The sequence below is a fragment of the Topomyia yanbarensis genome, chromosome 3 (genome assembly GCF_030247195.1).
Source record: "Topomyia yanbarensis strain Yona2022 chromosome 3, ASM3024719v1, whole genome shotgun sequence".
NCBI lineage: Eukaryota > Metazoa > Arthropoda > Insecta > Diptera > Culicidae > Topomyia > Topomyia yanbarensis.
Genome location: NC_080672.1, coordinates 39,566,814 through 39,591,647, shown reverse-complemented (window position 1 = coordinate 39,591,647; position 24,834 = coordinate 39,566,814). Strand labels below are relative to the sequence as shown.

At 37.5% G+C, this 24,834-nt stretch overlaps 1 protein-coding gene across 2 annotated transcripts in view; it reads right to left on the bottom strand.

Moving 5' to 3' along the window:
• Window positions 1-24,834, bottom strand: part of LOC131692975 (spondin-1) — a 109,568-nt gene that overhangs the window by 24,445 nt on the left and 60,289 nt on the right. For both annotated transcript variants that reach the window (XR_009306119.1, XM_058980414.1), the window contains one exon: window positions 11,148-11,491. Coding sequence is in view for 1 of the 2 variants with exons in the window: in XM_058980414.1 (XP_058836397.1) it covers window positions 11,148-11,385 (238 nt within the window). In the remaining variant the exon portion in view is untranslated. Of the gene's footprint in view, window positions 1-11,147; window positions 11,492-24,834 lie in introns of those variants that run through there.

Here is a 24,834-nt window from a genome sequence, read left to right as displayed (position 1 = left end):
ATCGTGCAGTCTACCGTGAGTCGTGTGATTAAAAATTACTACCAAACTCTGAGCATCGTACGGAAGGAGAAATGCGGTCAGAATGAATGTTCTCTTAGTGACCAGCGATCACAAGCGTGTAGTGAAATCGTTCGGATTTCCAATGCTTCGGTCAGGGGTGTGACCAAGAAGTTAAAATTCGGAGAGCCAAGGACCGGAAGGGACTGCTTACGTACAAAGTTCAGAAGACTCTAAATCGCGACGAACGGTAAAATACGGTAAGAATGTCACGGGCCCGGAAACTTTACACCCAGATGCTGACGAAGCCTCATTGTCTCATCATGGATGGATGGGACTTACGTCAAGGCGAACTTCCGGCAGCTTCCGGGGATACTGTTCTTCACCGCGTAGCACAAGTTTGGTGCGCCGGAGGAAGTAAGGAAACAGAATTTAAAGTTTACCAGTTAATACATGATTTGGCAAGCGATTTGCTCAAGTGGTAAACTGAGTGCGGTGTTCGTGACTACTGGAAGTGTAAACGAGGAGATCTACCTCCAGGAATGTCTACAGAAGCGTCTGCTTCCTCTGTTGATGCAATACGATCTTCTGGCCGGATCTAGCTTCGTGCCACTATTCAAAGGTTGTCCTGGTTGGTACGAAGCCAACGGGGCTATTTTCGTACACAAGAACATGACCTCTTCCCAACCCACCGCAACTAAGGCCCATCGAAAAATACTGGGCTATTATGAAGCAGGCACTACGGAAGCATCCCAAGGAGTTCAAATCTGAAGAAGACATGAAGAAAAAGTGAGTTTCAACCCAGAAGAAGCTGCTGCCAGGTGTTGTACAGAACCTAATGAGTGGAGTTAAGCATAAAGTGCGAGTGTACGGTTTCGGTATTTCTCGTCAAATAACACTAGAAATCGGCAAACCTCACGAAGCAATAGAGAGCTCTCTGAAGATATGGACCAAACCTTGGATTAGGGGTATAAATATTGGTCATGATTTTATTCGTGTGATGTCCCAATTCATGTCCAATCAGTAAATATTGGATGTGCAGTTCCATCGTGTTGGACTCGTCTTTACGCTTGTGGCGATGGCTATCTATCCCGACATCAAGCATGTTATATGGGCGTTCGCTATATTGCGACGCTAGGTCAAATGGATTTAATTCGAAACTGAGTAAGATCACCCAATGTTCTAGTTCGGGATGTACTGATAAGTCGCAATTTTCCCTTATTTGTCCATTATCTCCATTTTGTAGTGACTACTACTACGACCACTGTTCAAAATTTCGGAAGAAGCAGTAGGGAGACTGGACTAATTATAGTTAGGTTTTGTGCCCTTCATGCATAAAGACGATTTTAAACTAATTTTCTCCTTAGGGAGTAATATAGCATGTTGCTTGTATTCGCCTGCGAAGCTGAAAACAAGGCTCGATTTCAGTATGTCTCATCAGCAAACAGAACCTGTTCGCTTACGGGACATCGTGAGTTAGAAGTCGGTTTAGAGTGTTCACAAATCGTCGCTGTTGTGCTATCTTATGACAAGCGCCATTTTGCACATTTCGAGAAAAACGATTTTTAAAGTTTGAGATTGAATATCTTGAATCTTATAAATGGAATAAACAATTCAAAGAAGACAATTGATGCTTTTATCTATTCTGTATTAATATCTCAAATATTTCGAAGATCGGTTGACTATGTTATGAGTTTTTACTATGAATGTAAACAAAAGTCGCACTCACACGTGTCATAGATGTGTATTGATGACAAAATTTGTATGGCGTGTCATATTGGTGCATGGAAAATTTTCCATAGAAAAAAATCACCAATTATTAACTTTTATTCATATCTTTGGATTCATTTGGTCTATAAACAAACGGTGAGATGCATTTTGAAGGAAATGAGTCAGGGAATCTAGAAAAAATAGTTATTTTTGGTTACAGTGTTGCCAAATATGCTATATATCCAGTTTAAAACTAAAATTGCATTTTTCTCACAATTCGAGAATTTTTGTTTTGAAAGTGATTATGCCATTGTGTTTCTCAGATAGTTTTACATATAAAAACATCTTATACATCAAGATAATTTTAGCCAATCCTTAGACACAGTCATTTGAAGCAAAAAATTAAAAATTTCTCAGTACGTTTCTCGCTATATCACAGTAACCAAGCAGAATGTCAAAATTCTGTAAACGCCACTTTTTAGAGATTTTTTAGACAAGTAATGTGGCATATCTAACTCAATTTACCCCAAAATGGCGTTTGCCATAAGATAGCACAACAGCGACGAAATAGTGTTTCCAATTTTGGACTTAGCGTCATCCCGGTGCATTTATCAAGTGCCGTGGTTCTGATGAGACGAAGTAGAAACGCAAACACTTGGACTAATTCAGTAGGGAGAGTTTTTGAACATTAGTAAGTTATTGAATTGAATGGAACTGGTTTTCAGAAAATCTTTCTGAAACCAAGCGGCAAACAGAAATTTTCCCATCTATACTAGATAAATCCATCACTATTAAGTCCAGCATGTAATTTACTGCTTCATTCATCGTTCACTAGTTGTATGTGAAGCGTGTTAATGCGTAGTCAGAAGGTGCGATAAGTTGAGAGCAATCTAAGTTTTCTTCGCCCGTGTATTGTTGAGCATGTATTTTAGTACCTCGTTCGAATTTTGCTACTCGAACGAGTGAGAATCATGTTGATGGGGCTGGTATTCAACTGGAGGTTGATATCACTATTATCTTACTCCGGACAAAAGCAGCCTAGAAGTCATGTGGCATCCGTCAGCAGAAGCTAAGAATTGATCCACTGTGTTCCTGATCCCATGTTACAAGATGCGATAAAAACAGTACATAACTTTCTTCGTAATTTCCGACCTTTTTAAAAAACTTTTTGATTTTTTGTTTTAGAAAACTTTTTGTGTTAGTAAATTAATTCGTATTATTCTTCTTATTTATTAGTGATAAATCTGGTTGCTTCTCTTTCCAGTAGTTAGAATAATAATAAAGTAAGCGTGCATAAAATTGCTCCGTCGATGGCCGTCGTTCAAATTATCAGTTAATGCTTATTTAATTTTCTCGTCGCGAAAATAATCGATATCTTTTTAGTTTTAGCCACAGTTTGTTTACTATGCTTACTCCTACATTCTTTGTATTTCGATTCTCGTTTTCTGGAAAAATAGTATTTGAATTACGATTATGTATCTAGACATTTTCTCGCTATTCGTAATCACGAGATTCCGAAAACGTATTTTAGGCACCTAATGAGTCTCCTGGTGGCAAGTGAATGGCGCGAATTCCAGCACAATTTCGAATCCCTATCCCTACTAACAATTTCCTTCCTCCCGTGACACATGTGGACTGTGCAGTGATAAATAAGGCTTCTGTATATCTGGCGGCAGAGGTACATTTGTTTAGTTTCTTCAGTTTGTGGCTTTCGGTCAGATATTTCTAATTTGTTTAGTATCTCTTTGAGCGTCTTGGTGGAATGCTAAAAAAATAAAAATAAAAGAAGAAAAGTTTTCCTTTTAATTCCTCCAGGTATTTATTTAATTAGGGTAAGGTGGGACAAATCCGACCAAGTAAATGGTTTTGGCTGTAAAATGCTCATTTATATTGGATCAAGTCGTTTCATATACCAGATTAAAGGTTAGACTCCTGTGCAATTTTCTGTATAAAGCATTTTATTTGGATTTTGGGAATATCTACAAGCGTTTTACAAAAATGTTCATTTTTGCTGTTTTTAAAAATGGTGGGGTAAACCCGACCCCTATGTTTTTGGTTTATTTAGGGCAGATATTACTCAAATTTTATGGTTTTTTTTAATGATAAATCAATGAATGTTGTGTTATTGAATTGTAACATGAAGAAAATGGAGTTGAATGTCAATCTTGGAATGCTACAATCACGAGCAGTAGCACGTAATGATATTCCCATTTGCATCGGAGCAATTGCTCGACGAATACTATAATCATCACGTTTTTGTGTCTTCCGTTGGTAATTATGAGCCATTTTGCATAAAAATACTAAATAATAACAATAAAAATATATTTCAATTTGATGAATAAAAATTTTCTTAGCAATAAAACGGTCGGATTTGCCCCACCTTACCCTATATATATTTCAGTTTTGAAGGCAAGGCAAGAGGTCGAAGAAATACATATTTCAATTTAATAAATACCTGGTGGAATAAAAAGGAAAACTTTTTTTTTTTGTTTTGTATTTCTAATTTGTTGTTCAACATATCGATCGAACGTGCGAAACAAAATCTGGTGTGCAAATGGAGGAAACTACCATGAATAGATCTCACAAGCTTCCATGATTCGTGAACTACGCCGACATCATTGCAGTTGATCGCAGAGCTGCGGAAGAGGCGTTTGTGCCATGTAAAAGACTACCAACTATTACAAGTCAATGCTTCTAGTAGGACTTTCTACGGCTCGCACAGTCAGCCATAGTTCCCTATTGGTCTGTATAGTAATGACCTGGGACGAAGCGAAAAATCGTAAATGTCACCGCGAATCGGCAATAACCTGTGATCGCGAACCGGATTTTATTTTCCTGAAGTGGATAATGTTGTGGTTGATGTTGTTTTAGAAACGATAACGTAATTCATGCCATATGAGAACTATGTGCTTTACGGCACAAATCCGTACCTCATCGGAAGAAATCTGCAGTCCATCGGCACTGTTTTATTATTTAGATTCATACTGCGACCGAGAGGTGAAAGGTGGCAGACGTTTTCAAGCATGTGAAACTGGCGAGGTTCGCTATGAAATATCTGGTTTGACAGGCTGTCTGTACAGTGGCTTGCAAAGCGACATTTTTATTGCATTGTCATCCACGTTTGCTTGAAAGTATTTTTCAAGCGGATCTTTTTGTGCAAAATAATAACAAAATCTGGAAAGAAAAGGTGGACTGTTTCTGCATGTCTCGTTCCAGGTTATGAAATGTGGACATTGGTGAAGTCAGACTATTATTCACAATATCAGGAATTTAATGTCATTATTCTGTCGGAAGTGAAGAATCCAGTCTGTTTACTTTTTTGTGTTGTGATTGTATGTATTGTGTTGTCATGTTCCATTACCCTATCTTTTTCTCTCACCTCCCTTCCATTGCCCATCAGGAAGGTGATGAGATGACATTACTGATCTCAGGTTGCTATGCAATCCATAGCACTTCCATACAAAGCTGGGAATAGACAAATTAAGAGGCAGTATAAAACTGTCAGACTCATGGTTCTTTTCTGTAAACTCTCTGACAGTAGAAATGAAGGACAAAAAAAATCAGAAGTGCACAGTTGAGTCGGCTATTGTTTGTATGCATTATGCAAGAAAAAAAAATGTAACTATGAATATCATTTGATTAAATACTGACTATTTATTATGCACACATTCAATCTCCAAAGAATGCAGAATAAGAGGTACGTACACAGCTGGATTACGTAGATGGCAAAGATATTTAATTCATTGAAAACATTGCATAAAATTCGATCCGCACACATATTCGCAGTGCTCGAGGAACAATGCAGACAGCATATATCCGAAAACATTACCATCATTGCATTGTTTGAATCTCACATTTCTAGCAGAGATAAGTCACGTTTATCCCATCATCAGGATATAACAAGTTTCACAGCGACTCAGATGAAAATCTACTCCCATAGAAAAGTACGGCGTACAATTTCGCTCGTGTACTACTAACAATAAATCTTCTATATGATTCCTCCCAATGTGGAAGCAAAAAAACTGTTGTTTGCCGAAACCGATGTACATTTTATCTGCGACAAGCGATTCCAAATGGCTCCAAACAGCAACAATGCATACAGAAGCATAACGCAAACAAATTCCTACTTCCACCGGAACAAAGGTTGCCTGTACAAGTGTACACACATATAATATGCACGATACGGTGATGCTTTTGATCATGCAAAAAAAGTACTGAACTGAATTCATTTCGATAAAACGTAATCTAAGCTAGGAACCAATATTTACCATTCAGATTTACGCAGCCAGCAAACATGGGTGTGTGTATGTTTAGTCTACAATGAACGACTATAACAACAACAACGGCCACGAAAACAGAAGCCATCAGTACAGGATATGGCTGGGTATTGGGTTTTCGTTCTTTTCGTGGTTTGTGTTGGCACAATTTTGCAGTTTGTGTTGACATTTTTGATGATTACTAAGGATTCCACTGTTCTCTTGTGCGTTTGTTGAATGTTTGTTGTTTGTTTTAGTTATTTAGAACATTGTATTCTAAATGCAACTTCAGAAATTTTGAATAAAATAAGCAGTGAATTTTATTAAATAATTATTCAATACAGGTCGGACTCGATTATCCGGGGATTCGATTATCCGTGATTCGATTATCCGGGGAAAATGATTCGATTATCCGGGTGTTTTGAAAAAAAAATCAAATTTCAATTATTATGTCTTATTATAGTGCTAATTCGATCATTGCAGTCAATAGAACGTTTTTTTCGGGCAATTGGGGGGTCTAGGATTAACCTCCTCTCAAATTTTAACCTACCTCAAAAATAGCTTATATGAGTTATTCTGTGCAAAGTGACCTAAAAAAACAAAACTTGGAATCGACCATCATGGATTAGAACCAGTTTTGAAGAAATTGTTCATTTAGAGATAATATATAATAACCTAAATTGTTGTGTCGTTTAAACAGCCCCTCAGTCCATGGGAACACTCTTAACCGTTATGTGTCCGATGCGGTACCCGGATACCTTTTTAGGTTACAAATAATGATATTCCGATGTTTTATCCGTAGCTGGAAATTGAAACTTTGTGACATCTTAGAACTTCACTAAGTCAAGCTTTTGGGGATAATAATGTTTTTGATACAGTAAGAAGGGAGTGAGGAGAGGCTCCTGAATTTTTTACTATGTCACAGGCCGACGTGGATACCCGGATACCCCCAAAACTGAAATGCCAATAACTAAGGTAATTTTCAACCGATTTTGATACTTTTGGGTGTTTTGGATTCAAGAACTCATCCACTTTTAGACTTCGTAAAAATGAATCGGGTTATTCCAACCGGTTCCCGGGAATCCGGATGTCCGGAAGCATGTTCCAGTGGTTGGATACTATTTGTGAATATCAATGGAATACTAGCAATGTGGGTATCAAAATTCTTGGCATAGCATCAATAGGCTGTACCTCGTGGTATTGGAACCATTTGGTGATTTCATCCCGAAACAGACATTCCGGAGCAGGCTCCCGTAGGGCCGTGAATGGCCATTCCATTCCAATTCCATTTTTCAAACTACCATAGGGTCCCGTAACAATAAATAACAGACTTCCGAGACAATTTGAAGAGTTTTGATACTCATTTTGCTAGGGCATTATTTAAATTTACAAATCATACCCTACTACTGGAACATTACTCCGGAAAATCCGGATTACCAAGAACCAGATTCATTCATTGGGTTCAATGTTACAGAATCCAAAAGTGGACGAGTTCCTGAATCTAAAACATCTAAAAGTGTCAAAATCGGTTAAAGGAAGCCATAGTTATGAGCATTTTAATTTGTGGGTACCCTGGTACCCTCGTTGGCCTGTTATAGGTGTTTTTTTTTATTGGACACATAACGGTTAATTTCAACAAATTGTTTAAAAAAATGTTTTTCTTCGAATTATATCTCTGGTACTGTTTGCACTAGAATCAATCAGCGAGATATTTTTTTTAAGGTTTGTTTAGGGATTCCAAAAAAATGAAAAGTTTTTAATGCCAATATTGCCAAATATGCAACTTTTTAATTTTACACTAAAAGTACATTTTTCTCGTAATACATCGGTTACTGTACACACCTAGAAAAAATAGTGTAAATTTACGTCTCCTGACCCTGACATATACGAGCATCAAAAATGACTTAGTTTTACGTTTGATTTTAATTTTACATGACATTGAATTTCGTAAATCATGTAATATTACTCCTCATATGGCGTTTGTCCTGAATGGCAGTATGCTTAATTTTATGTCATTGCGCATGTAAAGTATATGTTTCATGTAAATTTAAACGGAACACGGTAATGTTTCGTCATTTTGTGAATTACGGTTTGGTAAATTGTGTCATGTTTTCAATTACGTTAACGATAAAATTCATATTTTTTTGGTGTGTAGGCCACATAAAACGTCATTATACCTACATTGCTCGGTCGGTTTCTGGCTATCTCTTGGGATAATGATGACATGCTTCTCAGGATTCTGTTTGGAATACTTTTCAAGATTCTGATCGAAGTTTTCTTAGCATCCCAATGGAATCTATTTCAATATTTATCCGTATTTCTACGGTTTTTTCTCTAAATTTTGATGCAGGGTTCTAGAGAAAATCTAGAGAGAATCTTTCTCAAGATAGAATTCCGCTGAAGATTATGCTTTATTCCAGATACTGACAGAATCATAGTCCTATTATCATTGGAATCCGGTGTAATGTTCTGATGAATATCCTGCTTTGAGTTCCAGTGGACTTTGACACAAACAATATTGCTCTTCTCCCATTATCCCCTTCAATAAGTGATTTCTGCTCAGAATTCCAATAGAATCTTTAACCCGTTCGTGTCCTTCTGGTTGATGAACAACCATGTTTCTATATGACTATAACTTTTGGTTTACACAACGTCAAGTAAGGCTAATAACTGCGACTAAGATCTTTCATTTGAGCACTAAAAGTTATAAATATTAGCATTAGAACAGAAGTTATTACAATTAATCTGATTGGGTTTCGCTGAAGCAGTGCTGCCAGGAATAGTTTCTGTTAATGGCTAAAATGACATTTTGGAATATTTTCTTAGCCTGGGAATATTATTGAAAACTGCTAAAACTTTCTAATTTGGATTGCCCTCAATTACCTTTTTTATGCAATTGCACTAGATCGGAAGGTAAATATTGAGCAGCTGCAAAAGAAGCACCTATCTTTCTTAAACCAGGTTTTTCGTGTTTCTTGACGCCAACAGTTTTAATGAAAAATAATTTTGGGACCCTATACGCGGTAGAAAAAGTTGGTCAAGAAACGGTTAACGAGATTCTGAAAAGAGACCCGGCCGTTACTGGAGGTGATTTTAATTCTAGGGTGGCTCAAGCAAAGATGGATGATAGGCTTTGTAAAGAGGGCGCCAGCAGTACTTCTCGCTGAGGCGCCCGGGAACCTGGTAGTCCTTCGCTAGTGACAAGTATGAGTGGGACAGTTTGCGAAGACTACACGCGTATAGTTATTACCTGACAATCCAGTATTGGTCAACTAAATGATACTACAAGGACAAGGACAAGGATCTCTCTGTGGGTGCGAAATACGCACTCTTCTAATTAGAATGACTAGACATGTTAGCTGTGCTATGTGACACTCCACGTAAATTAAACTGGAGCTAAGAAACACACGACCCCCAGTTTACTTACTGACTTTATTTTTTCTGGTATTCGAGTAATCGAATCAGTTACCTCGGAAAATCTAAGCCCTGGTTAACCGAGTTTGACTTGTATTGCAAAAGACCCACCTTATTAAAAAGTTTATCTTAGAATTCTTGTACAAATAGCTATAAACATATCGTTAAGTCGTTACCAATATGAATAATAAATGAAAACCAAATGAAAATACAAATCACACCCTGAAAGTCTGAAAAATCAACTAGGGCCAAAATAGGTACATTTACATTTACCATAATAGGAAAATTTGCCATGGTCATTTTATTTCCAATTTCTCCACGAATGAAGCTTAAATTCATGAAATAACGCAAAAAAAAGTTTGATTCGATTATCCGGGTGATTCGATTATCCGGGGTGAGATAATCGGATAATCGAGTCCGACCTGTAATACAATTTACCAATGACCTTGCTGCTCCAGAGATATCTACGTATGAATGGAAACGCGTGGTGCATTGAACCACAGTGGAACTGTTGGACTAAGAAGTAATAAATCGTGTTTATAGTTTTGATTCATTTTTCCGAAAGCACCCTCAAAAGATCAACTGTCGTCAAACGACTTGAACTTAAAACGAAATAAATTCTGAAGGGACATTTTTTCTCTTCGGATGCCGGTAAAGTCAAACCAAAACCGTTTGCTACCCATTCTTCTACATCAAAGCGCAATAAAGTCACCAACTTTCTTTCTCTCATTCCACCACGGCTATCACGTTTTGTTTATTTATTGCCAGCTTATAGGTGTAGTATGACTATGCCTTCGAATCCCGGTCGGCTCGTTCGAACAAACGTGTGAAAGTGGAAACATCATGCGAAACGGATAGCGCACGGTTCACTTCCGAATGAGATGAAAATTCGTTTCGGATACGTTAGGAGGTGACTAGCGACCGACACCCACGGAAATGGATTCGTTTGGTTTGATAGCTTTCAGGTCAATCGATAGCTGTTACTGCCGCTCCGTGCTCAGCCCCTTCCGCCTGGATCAATAGGTACACGCACAAGCTCAGAGTAGTAGAGTGGAACCCATTTAGAAAATCGATTGCAATTTGGTTCCAAACTACACCGGTTGTAAATGTTTGCTACCGTAGAGAGGATTAGCTCTGAAGTTATCATGTTTGGTTCGTTTTAAAATCGAATAAATGTACGGGAAATTATTCGATGTTGGGATTGAATATAGACCCTTCTAGAAAATTATGAGTCTTTGTATATTTTTACTCTTTTTAAAATATATTCACACTGATGGTTTCTCAATGTATTTGATTAACAATTTAAAAAGGTTTTTTGATGCACAAATCTTCACAAATCACGCACAAATCTTCGAATAACATGGGGAACGTGCTAATTGAGCCAATATATTCTTAATACACAATTCATTAGAACTCGCCAACATTTTAGGGCATTTTCGTTTTTGACAGTGCACTACACCGGTGTAGTCGGTGTGATACACTCATTCAAACTTGAGTGTAATCAGTCTATCTCTTTCTTTGCACTATACCGGTGTAGCACCAAGAAAAAACGAAAACGCCATTAGTTTCATGGGTGATTTTTTTTCTGTCTGTCTGACATGTGTTTTCTTTGACGTGGATGATGGCAATTCATTTGAAATATATCATCACTTTCTGAGAACAGTCTATACCTGTTGCAATTGTCATCGTAGTACAAAGCCTCCTATAGGCAGGAAATTAAACACCAACATTGTTCTACAATTCCATACGTAAATACCATCATAAACTCACTTGTGTAGGATTCCCCGGGTACGTATTTCTCCGGATTTCCGGAGATACGCAACCGAAAGCGGCCATCGGCGGGCGATTTGCTTGCTCCGGCTCCCTCCGGTGTGCGGTCACATCGTCCGGCGGCTGTGGCGTGCTGCCCGGCCAACACCAGCACCAGTACCAGTATCAGCAGACTGTACACCAGCGATGCCTTGAGGGATTTGAAAACGCTTACTGTCGCCGTCGTGTTTGGATTCATTGATTGTACAGCTTGGTATGAACTACATTCGTCCCGAAGACGGAAACCAATTACGGCGAGGATTGAGTACCTGTTGATCTTATTTCTTCGAAAGTGGGTTGTTGTCCTGCAAGTAGAATAGATGAAAGAAAATAAATATTTCATCATTAGTTGCTTATACACAGGCAAAGTGCCATCTCCAACGAACTCAATATTGAAATAACAAAAAAGTTTTTTCTCCAATTTGATCATTTGACACAATTCAAAGCTTTTTATATGATCTAGAATGGCAAATCCCCGCAGACAGGACTTTTGTACGTATATCCAAAAAGAAATCCGAACGAAATCTCATATAAGCGGAAGAAAGCGATTGGAAGTGCATCGTTTCCGTCGTTACGTCGAAGCCACCCTCGTTTATGATTGAGTGCTGTTGTGCCGTTTTGGCACGAAAGCTTCTATGCAACTTCCGCGTAGTGAAAACATCAATTCCGGACTGCGTTTATTCCATCAGTAAAGACGATAACAACAACCTCAGGGAAAGCAAAGATCACCTTCCGTAGAGTGAACTATCTTTTACTCTGAATCAGTATCAGCATCAGATGCTTTTGCTTTGGGATCTGCACTGCTGTTGGCGCCTTGAGATGGAAGCACACGATGGAACTTTTGGAAGTGTATTGTGGCACATCCGGCAGACAGATACTACCATACAAGGCCAGAAGCAATATTTTAATAATAATATTATAGATGCAACGTTTTTCTTTCTGGTTGGTTTGTTTGTATACTACAATCTTGTGGTTCAGTTAGGTTTAAGTTTGTTCATAATGATTGATAGTCATCATGGCCTGCAGTATTTTGCATGCCATTATGCAGTCAATATACCAGAAACATTTGAATTTATTAAAATAGAGAACTTATATGGACTGAAAGATGGAGTTATTGGTTAATTGAAACGATTGAAGATCTATTATGGCCATTATTAGATTACCTTTAATACTTTTCTGTTTTAATCACACAAAATTTAAGTTACTATTCGACGATTTTAACAGATTTTTCTTAATTCGAATATAAGATAAATATATTTAAAAAATTGGATCGATTTGTTTATTTAGTAATCAACAAACAACAAAGAACTTAGTCTGCTTCTAGCTACCAACGGTGCTGGTCACGAAATGCATTCGAAGCAAGCGGAGAAAAAAATGAATAATGAACTGTTAAAAAATTAATGCTGCTGCAAAAATTATATTCCTAGTCTGAACACCTAAAACACCGAGTCAGAGCTGCAAACGAACAAGAAGATCTGCATTTAAAGGGCGAACATGAAATTATTGCGACACATTCAACAGGGCATAACTTTTTTACCATTTTTTACCCAATTTTGCACACTTTCTCATTGATGTGTATTGTTTACATGCTGTCAAACTCGAAGTCGTGTTTTTCGATTCAACGAAAATGGAGGCGAACCAACACGAGTCGAGAGAACAAATTCTTTCCAAACACCTGGAATTTCCTGACCTGTCGCACCGGCAGTTGGGAAAAATGTTGAACATTCACCATTCAACCGTCTCCAGAGTGTTGAAGCGGTTCCAGGAGCGGTTGACGTTGGACCACGGCAAAGGAGCTGGAAGAAAAGCGGAACCGGAGAACAAAAAGACGGAGGGAAAGGTGAAGCGGATGATTAAAGCCAATCCCAACGTCTCAAGCCGTGATTTGGCTAAAAAGATCGGCATGTCGCAGAGCTACGTCCAGAATGCAAAGAAGAGAGCTGGACTACATACATACAAGGTACAGAACTTCCCAAACCGCGATGAGCGGCAACAATCGACGGCTAAAGCTCGGGCACGGAAGCTCTACGAAAAGATGCTGACAAAATATGGCTGCTGTGTGATGGACGACGAAACGTATATAAAAGCTGATTTTAAGCAAACTCCGGGGTTGGAGTTTTTCACCGGCAAGAGCAAGTTCTATGTGGACGACAAATTTAAGAAGAAGAAAATGTCGAAGTTCGCCTCCAAATATCTCATTTGGCAGGCCATCTGCTCTTGCAGACTGAGGAGTGAGCATTTCGTGACAAAGGGCACAGTAAATGGCGAGATCTACAAATCTGAGTGCCTCGAGAAGCGCCTTTTGCCGTTCTTGCAGCAGCACGACGAAGCTCCGCTATTTTGGCCAGATTTGGCTTCTATTCTAAAAGTGTCCTGGAGTGGTATGAGGCCAATTCTGTCCATTCTGTTCCAAAGGACATGAATCCGCCAAACTGTCCGGACATGTTAAGAAAATGGAAAAAAAACTGAGAAACTGGTACCGGATGACACTGTAAAGACTTTGATGGAGGGCATCAAGCGAAAATGCGTTCAATTTTACACTCAAGGCTCCATCGATTAACTTTTCTTTTGATTTTTGAAGTAAATATATGTATAAAACTACCCTAAAATTTTGGTTTGATTTTAAACATAATAAGAAAATTGGCATGACATTTTCGGTGTCGCTATCATTTCGTGTTCGCCCTTTATATACTCATCCCAAGTAGAGCCGAAAAATCGTTTTTCCATTTACCAAAATCAGACCAAAATGACGAGAAAGCAACGCTACTTTCTAAACCACCAGAACATTGCGAAACCGAAAATGAGACAACAACCTACGACAAAGCATGCGTGTAAATTTAATTTCATTATTTCCTCTACACACTCGTTTTCGCTTTGAGATTAAGAACGACATTAGTCCCTTCGATATTGCACATAGTGCTATAGGCAAACGAAAATACACTAGCAACGATATTTACTTGTCGTTGTTCGATTTGGCGGAATTACGAGCTAGCGATAATACTGGACGACTGAAGCACTATTGATGTGCATATTTCTCGTATTTGCGGCGTTCTAGTTACATTTTATGATGCACATTGTTATAATTTCATTTTAGGGTGGTGAGGGGAGGTGGGGTTAGTTAAGGGTTGCAGCGTGAAATTTTTTAGAATTTTTTCATGTGTAAAAACCCTCTTCATTGAAAAATTCTCTCAAATACTCAACATAGGGGTTAGGTAAGCAAAGTTTGAAATAAATCGGTTAAATAGTTTTGATACATTCGCTTCACGCAAAGTTCTAAAAAAATAGCAAATCGGTTTTTTTCACGCTGAATCCCTTACCACCCCTTTATTAAAAATTGAAATAACAATCAAAATTACAGATTGAAAATTAAAACGAGATTTTCGGAGGAAAACGAAAGTTGCTACTTCAGCTACTCGCTTCCGTAGAATCGAAAGAAGAAGGGACGGTGACTTTATTGCTTTGCTGTGTATTTAGTAACGAAGGAGGTAACGAAGAGACGAAGAATGGATATGAGAATTTTAGGCCCTGATCTCAAGTAACATTTTGGAGCCACAGTCTTGTATGGCTAGTTGCACGATCTATTGGACTATTGTTCCAGAACCCAATAACCTGAAGACGGTAGAGCAGCAGTAGGTGCTGTCCTTAACACACCAGTCATCTCCATCAAGACCACCTTCTGAAGATGGTTTAACATTGATAATCAACCCAAGTGGATTGTTAGAGATTGTTAGACCAATACTGGTATACGGATGCCTTCTGTGGTGGCAGAATGGAGAAGCCACGACAATCCATGGCTTCTCCATTCTGCCACCACAGAAGGCATCCGTATACCAGTATTGGTCTAACAATCTCTAACAATCCACTTGGGTTTGAGTCCACAAAATTCGCAGGAAGCCCTTCCACATAAGCCGAACGCCATACAACCTTTCTTGATTCGGAAATCGATGTGAGCTGTCCAATTATGTTTTGAGTCAAGAATTACCCCAACGCACAGTGGCCGAATAAAAGTCGGACGAAACCAAAAATGTTGCCCAATCTGGCTGAAAATTACCTATAAAGGTAATTTTGGGGTGCTGAGCTCATTTTTAATGTCAAAAGTTGTAAAAGATTAAATGAATTTTCCCATACAGTGCTATCGAACCTTTCTTGTAAGCTTAATATCATTTTTATTAAATATCTTTTTTTACTGATTAGACATAACTGAAACTAGATATAGCAACATAATAATTGGACAAAACTTCTTTCAATCTCTACAAAAAGTGTTTGTTTACGTTTTATTTAGTTGTTATTGTGCACTAACCACCATGCTCCTCCATGTCAGCAAACATTTTAAAATGTCGATTTTAAATCCCTCCGGGCAAAAAGGGGCAAAACGAGACCTTAAAATTCGAAAAGTAGAGATGATTTCCCATAGAATGTATAATAAGTGACCGTTCCGAACTGTTTCACTTGATTGTACAGAATACATTTTTGAAAAAAGAATTTGCTATCAACCCACTTAAAATATATTTGTAATAATATTACATTGTTAGAATCAAATTTGGCAAACATGTTGAAATGATCAACAAGGCCCTTCAAAATGAAACTAGTTGTGCTCAAATCGGATTAAAATTGAAAGAGTAACAGGTTCTTGAAGTGAACATAGATACTATGATTTAGAAAACGAATTTCATTAGAATTGTCTGACACAGCGATGTTTAAATTGCTATTAAAAATCAAATTCTCATTCAGTTCTCACAAAATTTTGAGAATATGTCATTCAATACATAAGAAACCCAGAAAAATAAAAAATATGAATATTTTAAACATAGGTTTTGTCCGGTCTCCGGCCACTGTGCAACGTACTTAACATGATCTGCGACAATTATTTCAGAGTTAAAGTACTACAGCTAAGGAGCTCCGAATGTAATCATTCGTTGCGTTAAAGCACATTTGAAAACATGTGGATTAACAGCTCAAGCCAAGCTCATTGAGTTTCCTCAACAAGCCATCGGCGATAAGCTTCCATAGAAGTAGTGACAACACACCATCTTGAGGATATCCGCAGACACTCGGTTTCCTTACTTGCCTTAACGATGAGCACAGATTTATTTTGCGATAGTACAACAGAGCCGTGGATCTTTTAGTTTTTACAATAAGTAAAAATGAAATAATACTAAGAGTGTCTGCCAGATCTCGTTGAAGCAGTTTGTTGCTGCGTGTTGAGTTACTTTTTCTTGGCGGTGAAATTGTTTAATCCCGTAGCACGGGCACTTTTGTTGCCTTTGGCAGACTCACTTCACTGCGCAGCCAGGGGCAACGATACAATACTGTTTGTGCACTGGGTATAGACAAAGCGCTGGCTTGCTTTACTGGTGCCTATAACGTAGTGCCTCTAACTTAGTGATTTTAATGTAAAATCCATTTAAGCTATCAACATTTCCCTCAAGCAGACAATATTCGATGAAGTTTCTTGAGAACGAGAATGAGAATGTTTTTGTTTCCATGCACTAGGAGTCATTTATTTCGTTTTACGAGATATGTTCCAGATCGATCCGTGGGTCATAACTTAGAAAAATAGCTATCAGAAGGTTCTGGCAAATAAAAGTTTGGGCTCTGATAAGCGATCAAGCTACATACCGACAACTTGAAATATTTCGGTGGTTATTTCTAGCGGTGATAGATCAAAAAATGAAATACAAAATATGTCCTGATGTGATCCTTTTCCGTATTATCGAAATAAAATTTGGATGGCATATAAAAAAGATCATTACTATACTTAACAATAAATAACATAACTTTTAAAGCATACAAGATAGGCACGTGATATCTTCTGCAAAATTATTCGCAAAAGAAAGAGCTATAAATTTGCTGAAGACGTCATCTCAATATAATCACTTAAAAGAAAATGAATAAATAACTCACTCATAGGAGGATTAATCTATGAAAACAAAATCTCAAAAGAAAGAGCATATATTATGGGGTGGGCGTAGAGTAGTTGGTATATTCGATTGCCTTGTACGCAGCGCACCTGGGTTCGAGTCCCGACCCCGCTCATAGGGTTAGAAATTTTTCATAAGAGATTTTTCTAGCCCGAAGAGGCGAATGACCTTAAGGTTGAAACCTCTACAATCTAAATAAAAAAGCATATTACATCCAATTAATTCTCCGAAGATTCTATTGACCTAAACTTAGCCATTTCGGTGATAATAGCTGATTACTTGTTGTTGGTCTTATTTCTAGATACTGGAAAAAGGAAATAATACATCATCCGTATTTAATGTTAAATAGATCTTTTGATAATAGTACGATTTCAATAAACTATAGCTCGATCGAAAGCTAGCTGAATATATATAAAGTGTTTATGTACGGTGCACCAACACTTAGATGATGAAAAGTTTTAAATATATATCCGCCACAGATTTGCTTCTATTATCTATTTGTTCTATTCTATTCTATCTATTTGAAATATTTGTGCGCTGTACATGGCTGGTGGATGAATCAGTTTGTGTCGTTACGTCCTACTAGCATAGGCTCATCATTTTCGTTTCCAGTGGAAGGTAGCACACTAACACACACACATACGAAAAAATCAATTTTAAATTATCTGAACGAAGCTCGTTCGTGATGGCTCACCCTAATTTCATGCACCGAGCCACAAATATTGAATAGAAAGAATTGTGCTTTCAGTCGGTTTCAGCAGGTCTCCTCAGATGTCCGAATACTGAATGTCGTGAAGAGAAGGTCATTATTAGGATTCATCTCCGTGGATTAATTTGTGCAGCTCCGTGTCTCCGTAACCAGGACCAATTAGAACAAAAGTCTCCCACCCGGAGAATATTTTCTTTGGCAATCAAATGATCTCACTCAAAAGCATTAAATTTTAAAATCTTTTCCAACTTTACAACTAGTATTTTTATTTGCAATAGATGGAAAAAACGATAAAACATAAAACACCCAACCGTAGCACTTTCGTGGTTGGTTGCCGCTAATTGGATGCACCGAGCCGCAAATCTCAAACAGTAAGAATTTTTATTTTGATCGGTTTCTATTAGTTAACCTTGTTGATTGGTCGGAGACTATATTTTAGATTCGGGAGAGAAGGTGATTATTAGGATTAATCCGGCTCCGTTGACTGACATTAATAATTATTTTGTACAGCTCCGTACTCCGATGGCCAATTGGAACAAAATTCTCCCGCCTATAGAAAATTGTCCTTGGAAAACAAATTAACTCTTATCAACGCTATCAAACCATCAACCAAGAATTAGATTTGAGCATCTTTTCCTGCACTAATTATTATTATTATTTCCAGCAGGTCGAAATTAGTATACACACTGAAAACACCGATTTTAAATCATCTGACTGAAGCTCATTCCTGAATGGTTCCTGCTTATCACATGTACCGAGCCGCAAATCTAGAACAGTTTTTGTTCAAAGCTTCTTCTCTTTGACAATGGAAATAAACTGATTTCATTCGATGGCCCATTTGACTTCGAACACAAACTGAACTAAGTGCAAAACCAAGGGTCATATGCAAGTGCAGCATCAACTGTGTGTTACACTCGTACTGACAACATACGCTCGTCTGGACGCGATAAAAGAGACCATTCATAAATTACGTAACGCAAATATTTCCCAAAATTGATTCCCCCCTCCCTCCATGCAACAAATCGTCACAAATTTCTCTATCGCCCCTCTCCTATCACGTAACAAATTCTTTAAAAAAATTTCTTCAGTAAAAATATGTTACGTAACGTTCTAGTCTACTCCCTCTTCCCCGTATGTAACAACTTGTCACAATTTGCCGTACTTCATCCCCACTCTAAAAGCGTTAAGTAATTTTTGAATGGTCTCTAAGAGAAAATGCGGAGGAAAATGCAAAAATTTCGCTTAGTTAGTACCGGTCTCCAGTTTCCGATCCATCGTTTGCTGAGAAAGGGGCACTACACCGAGCGCACAGTGTCACCTAGCTGGACAAAACCTCAAAATTTTATTTCATATTTTTTATGATTTAATATTTTTCTCTGTTTGTTGAATAGAGTCTTCTCAAAATATTACGTCTTGAGGTCGCAAAGTAGTTTTGTTACGGGACTGCAAAGGTGAAATCAATCCTAGAAAAAACTGCATTCAAACCTATATTATTCAAATGAATATATCTTTTTAGTTAAGATTCTGATTAGGTTCGAGCTTGTTTCATTTGAAAGGATATTTACTAGACTTATACTTGCCAGCCGATAAAGTTGATACAAACCATTCTGCTCACTCAGACATGAAGAACAAATAAATAATTAGTGCATTAAATTTAAATTATAATGTTTTTTTTCAACAGTTTTACTCAGTACAATGGAAATAATATGTATTCTATTAAAAATTCACAACACCAATTTTTTTGAAAATGTATTTTCAAATATAGTATACTTTACATTCGTAAATGTTGAATTTTTCGAACCACCCCAAGTGCCAAAATTTTGAGATAAAGAAAATAGAAAATTAGCATCAAATATGAATCCAGCGCAACAAAATTACCCCAATGCGAAGTTTTCATCAAATTCGGACCACTTTTGAGGTTTTGTCCGACTTTTGTATGGAAGGTGATCGATCACTGTGGAGCGGCTCGATGCTGAAACACCCGTCTACCTGTTAGCAGCCATCGGAGTATTGAAGCTGACAGGGAATGCTGCTTATGATAACAAAAAGATCCAAAAGAAATTTTCTTTCCGAAACAACAAAAAATCGCCCTTTTTGGGCGACCAATTTCCTCAAATAAAGAAATTTTTTGATTTTTGATTTTACTGCTAATGCTGGCTGATAATACGACAGTCAAACGAATGATAAGAAAAACCGATTCTTACGAATACACACTATTTAGTATCGCTCGTTTTTTACCAGGTGCCTTTTCATTCCTTACTGCTACTAATACTAGAATAACCAAAACGAATATGCGCCTTTCCCCTACCGTGGCCAGTGTTGCCACACGCATTTTCAGCTTTTCATCAATATCAATATTTTATATTTATATACAGGGTGTTTGGTTCATGGTTAAGAATCTCTCGGGGGGTGATAGACTGCCATATTTGGAGAAAAAATTGTTCTCATCATACCATCAAATCTCAACCGTTAAAGAGTTATTGAACTTTTTTTGTAAAAAACTTATTTGTCTTAAAATACCTCTAACTTTAAAAGTATACTTTGTATTTTAAATGTTTTAGTTCAATTCGAAAGGTGAGAAAATTTCGCATTGAGTGATGCCCTCACATGTTTCAGCTAATGAGTTTAAGTAGCCTTTTCAAAGTAATTTATTGAAAATTAAACAATTTTGATCGAATTTTCGTTCATTTCTTGAAAATCCTAATAGTTAACCTCATCATTTTAATAATTCAGATTGTTAGTCTTGATGAGCAGCTTAATTCGTTCTTTGACATGATACACTTACCTTTTCTTATTTTCATGATTTTGGGTTATTCAACTTGGATATTTTTATCTCATTTTCACTAGTACCAGCTCTAATTGAAAAATTATGGCACTTATTGTACTTTTTTTTCTTTTTATTCGAAAGCCAGGAAAATTTTACAGTGAAAAATGTATACCTTTCAGTTAAGTGAATTTAGTATTCTTTTAAAAGTAAATTAGTTTAAAGTTAGTGCTATAATTAGCATTTTCGTTAATTTTCTTAAAATAGTAAATAATAAACATCACCATTATTATCATGGAATTAATGCATCTCAGCAAGTTCTACAGTTCTACAGTTCTTTGACTCCATTCAATTATCTCTTTTGGTTTCGAGGCAAAATCATTTTTATCACATCGTTTCATATGGAAAAATAACGATTTCGAACCCACTACATTTGTGGCGAGCTCATGCTGTGTTAACTAATAAATAGCAGCAAAATGAAAAGAGATATAGACAAAGTATCAAATAAAAAGTTATAGAGAACATTAAGAAGCATCAAATGAACAATAGTAACGATAAATTTTGTTGATTAATAATTAGAATAATTAAAAAACTCTTCACAAAACACAAATGTTCAGTTGTTTCGTTAGTAAAAAATCATTCAGTACACTTAACTAAAAGATATTTGTACATACACTGATAGGACATTTTCTCAGCTTTCCAATGAAATCTTGCAAATAACGATATAAAGCATATTTTTTAGATAAGAGTCTTTTAAGCACTTGCAAGTCGCTTACAGGAAAAGTATGGTAATGAAATTCCAAAGAAATGAGAAGAGATAGGAATATGACGTCCAAGAACAAATTATGAATCGTCCTAAAACCCAACTTTTGGATAATGGATATTGCTATAATCATACTTCATTATTTCGAGAAAATTAGCAAAAACCTCCTCAAAAACACTAACTTTTAACTACTTTACAGCTAAAAGGTAATTAAAACTAATTACTTAAAAATATGAGAACACCATTCAATAGGAAATTTTCTCACCTTTCGAATGGAACTGAAATATTTAAAATACAAAGTATACTTTTAAAGTTAGAGGTATTTTAAGACAAATAAGTTTTTTACACAAAAAGTTCAATAACTCTGTAACGGTTGAGATTTGATGGTATGTGTAGAACAATTTTTTTCTCCAAATATGGCAGTCTATCACCCCCGAGAGATTCTTAACCATGAACCAAACACCCTGTATAACAATATTTTCAAATAATGTTGCATATTTGAAAAGAACGCAAATAGTTGGCGAAGGAAAAGAATTCCCAATTTTAATTTTTTTAACCATAATTATCATAAATCATAAAAATTTCCCATTCAAATGTAATTCTGTTGAATATCATAAGATTTGAATTAACGTCCCAAAGTGTAGTCACGATACTCTGGTTACGTTGCAGTCATTATCCACCCATATATTTTTTATCAGAAAATTCAGATGAGTATCAATACATTTGAAGTAGGCGCTATGTCGCAGACATTACCCACCCATCTTTTTTTCTTTTTTTTTTGCTTGTGCTTTGTGTGAAGTCAGAAGATATACTGGCTCAGAATTGTGATATTCGTAAAAAGTCTTTTAAGAAGGACTATACCTGCACACCCGCTCATAAAGTTCAGATCGAAGGTGTGGCCATCGGTTCGAGTTTGTCGTTCGGGGTTGGCTGTTTCAGGAACCCCTTGCTCCAGTGGATGACAATGTGTGTCCCTTGAAACTCATACCGGGAGACTTTTGATGGAACTGTTTTACGTTTAATTACGTCGTCTTGACAAGGATCGTCAGCCACGCGACGTGCCTTGCTCTAAGTAAAGAAAATGTGCCATTATAGCAATAAGGCTCGGTGTGACAGTTTGAAAATGCTGTAATTTGTGCCTATTGTGGGGATAGTCCACATGTTATATTACCATGCCAAGCGTTAAAAAACAGCGACCGAGGAATCTGAGGCGTTCCCATGAAAAACGCTCTAAGCACACGTTGATAGAAAAATTAAAAAGTGTCACACCACCCACCGTGACAAATCATTATGCTTCCTTAGCTCCGGAAGAGTGTGACTCTGATTCCTTAGAAAGAAATCAGATGTCTTAAACTGGAGCGCTTCCACGAGCACCAAAAATCTCATTTCAACCAGAATATCAACTTAGTGCTAGAGTGGTTGGGGTTGGGTTCCGAAACTTCATACGGTACGGCATGGGGTTGTAACTAGGGGCAGATCACTCCAGTAATGTATAACAAATTTTGCATCAAATTAAAAAAAAATGCATTTCATTTCCATTTTTACAAGTTTATCCCTCGCAGAAAAGTCTGTTAAATAAACGTCCTACGCTGATCTACTTTATTCGACATTTTGTTGAATATATGGCTAGTTTTTTTGTAGGATTTTGACGTCTTACACGCAACGTAAAATACATTATGAATTTCAATTGTAATGGAAAGAAACGGTATCCTCACTTATTTCATATAGCAAATCTACATTTCAGCGCATCTCTAACGTTATCCTTGGCGTAAGCCAACCAGGTTATCTAGTACAAACAGAAAAGTTCAAAAGAGCTACCCCTACTAGCGATTCTTTGCCAACAGATTTTTAGGTTTCATGAGTTCACACCGGGCATCTCTTTACTAGCTTCTATTAATTTTTTTTTGTATTCCGACTCCGGCCCTTTGGAAGCATTCAACTTTTTGCAGTGTCTATTTCTGTTGACTTTTTGCAACGTTGATTTCTTTTGACGATTCCATCGTTTATGATACTATTTATTCTTTCATCAATTATCCTTGGTGTCATATCGCTAAATCCAGTTAATGCTGTTCTGCGTATCTCGTTTCGAAACAATTTTTGAATTAGTTGCATTTCTCTTACGTTATTCCCCTCTTTAACTAAAATTGCTTTGAAGTATACAACTTTTCGCAGCGTCATCAACACCCGCAGGCAGCGAAAACTGCATCATCACATTCTGAAGTGCAGTTTCAAAATCACCTCGTGCTAAAAAGTTGCAAGTTACTCAATATACTCAAACACCCCTCAGACGTTCACGTTTTCTATATAATCATGCAAATCAAATCAGTTCCCCTACCGGGCGCTTCAATGCAAGTAAGTTACTTCGCCTTTTTTGCCTGCTGCAGCCTGAAGAGCGGCTTGTTGAACAACTGAGAAAGTGTAAAGCAGAAAAATCTGAGTCGCTATTGGAAAAAACGATGGTTGACTGAACGACAAGTGCCGGTTCAGGGTTCAGCAAAGCTGCCATCTTCGAAACGCAAAGCATGCGAAGTGGAATAGCAACCGCTCTCGCTCGCTGCCGACCGGCTGGGAGGAACAATCTTAAAGCCATCGGTAGTCGTATTTTCCTCTACTGCTCCTGGTTTGAATCTCCGATGGGAAGTGAATCGTAAAATGAGGTCTCCGCCGGGCGAAAAAAGGGCGCAACTCGCTGGAACTGCATCCCCGTAGTGGCATCATCAGCTCGAGTATGGTTTTGCCGAAGCTGCTGAAGAGGATTCTCTATTCAAAAGAGGTGCTATTTCCTGCCACTGCCAGACAGCGCAGCGTGCGGGAGATGCTTCAAACAGCTGAAGCAGCAAACGAGTGGGCGAGAAAGGTGCGCACCATGAACTGCTGAGCAATGCAACGAGGACTTACTGCGCTACTATTATTGTATATAACAAGGAAGGATGAAAGGAATACGTACTTATTGGAAGGAGCGAACCGGCATTGCTTCAGCCCTTCGAATGCACGAGGTGATTAACGTCGGCTGCTGTCGAAACATGAATACGAATACAGTTATGAGCATCAGAACTATGCTGAAATCGGATTGTTGTAATAGCATTAAGCAGGGCCATGCAAAGTAATTTCCAACGGGTAATAAGGGCCATCGAAATGGGTTTGATTCGCCGAAATTCAGATTTGTATTTTAATATTTGGATAGTTTTGCTTCATAACCAGGTCACGAGCAGCAATATTTCGAACAAAAAAACAAACACCTTGGTTTTATCCATTTAAATTTGGAGCATCACACCCACAAAATCGCGCCAATGAGGGAAAATGGCACACGTTTATCCTCGGACTAAGCACCTGCACGGGTTGTTTTTGCACGTCGAAAGGAAAATTAATGAAGCTGTCGAAGCACATTTTCCAACTTTTGAGCTGATTAGTGAAAATTTGCACGTTCTCCAGAATGCAATCAGGAAACATACAGCTGCGGGGTTTCCTTAAATACCAGCAGCTTCAGAAGG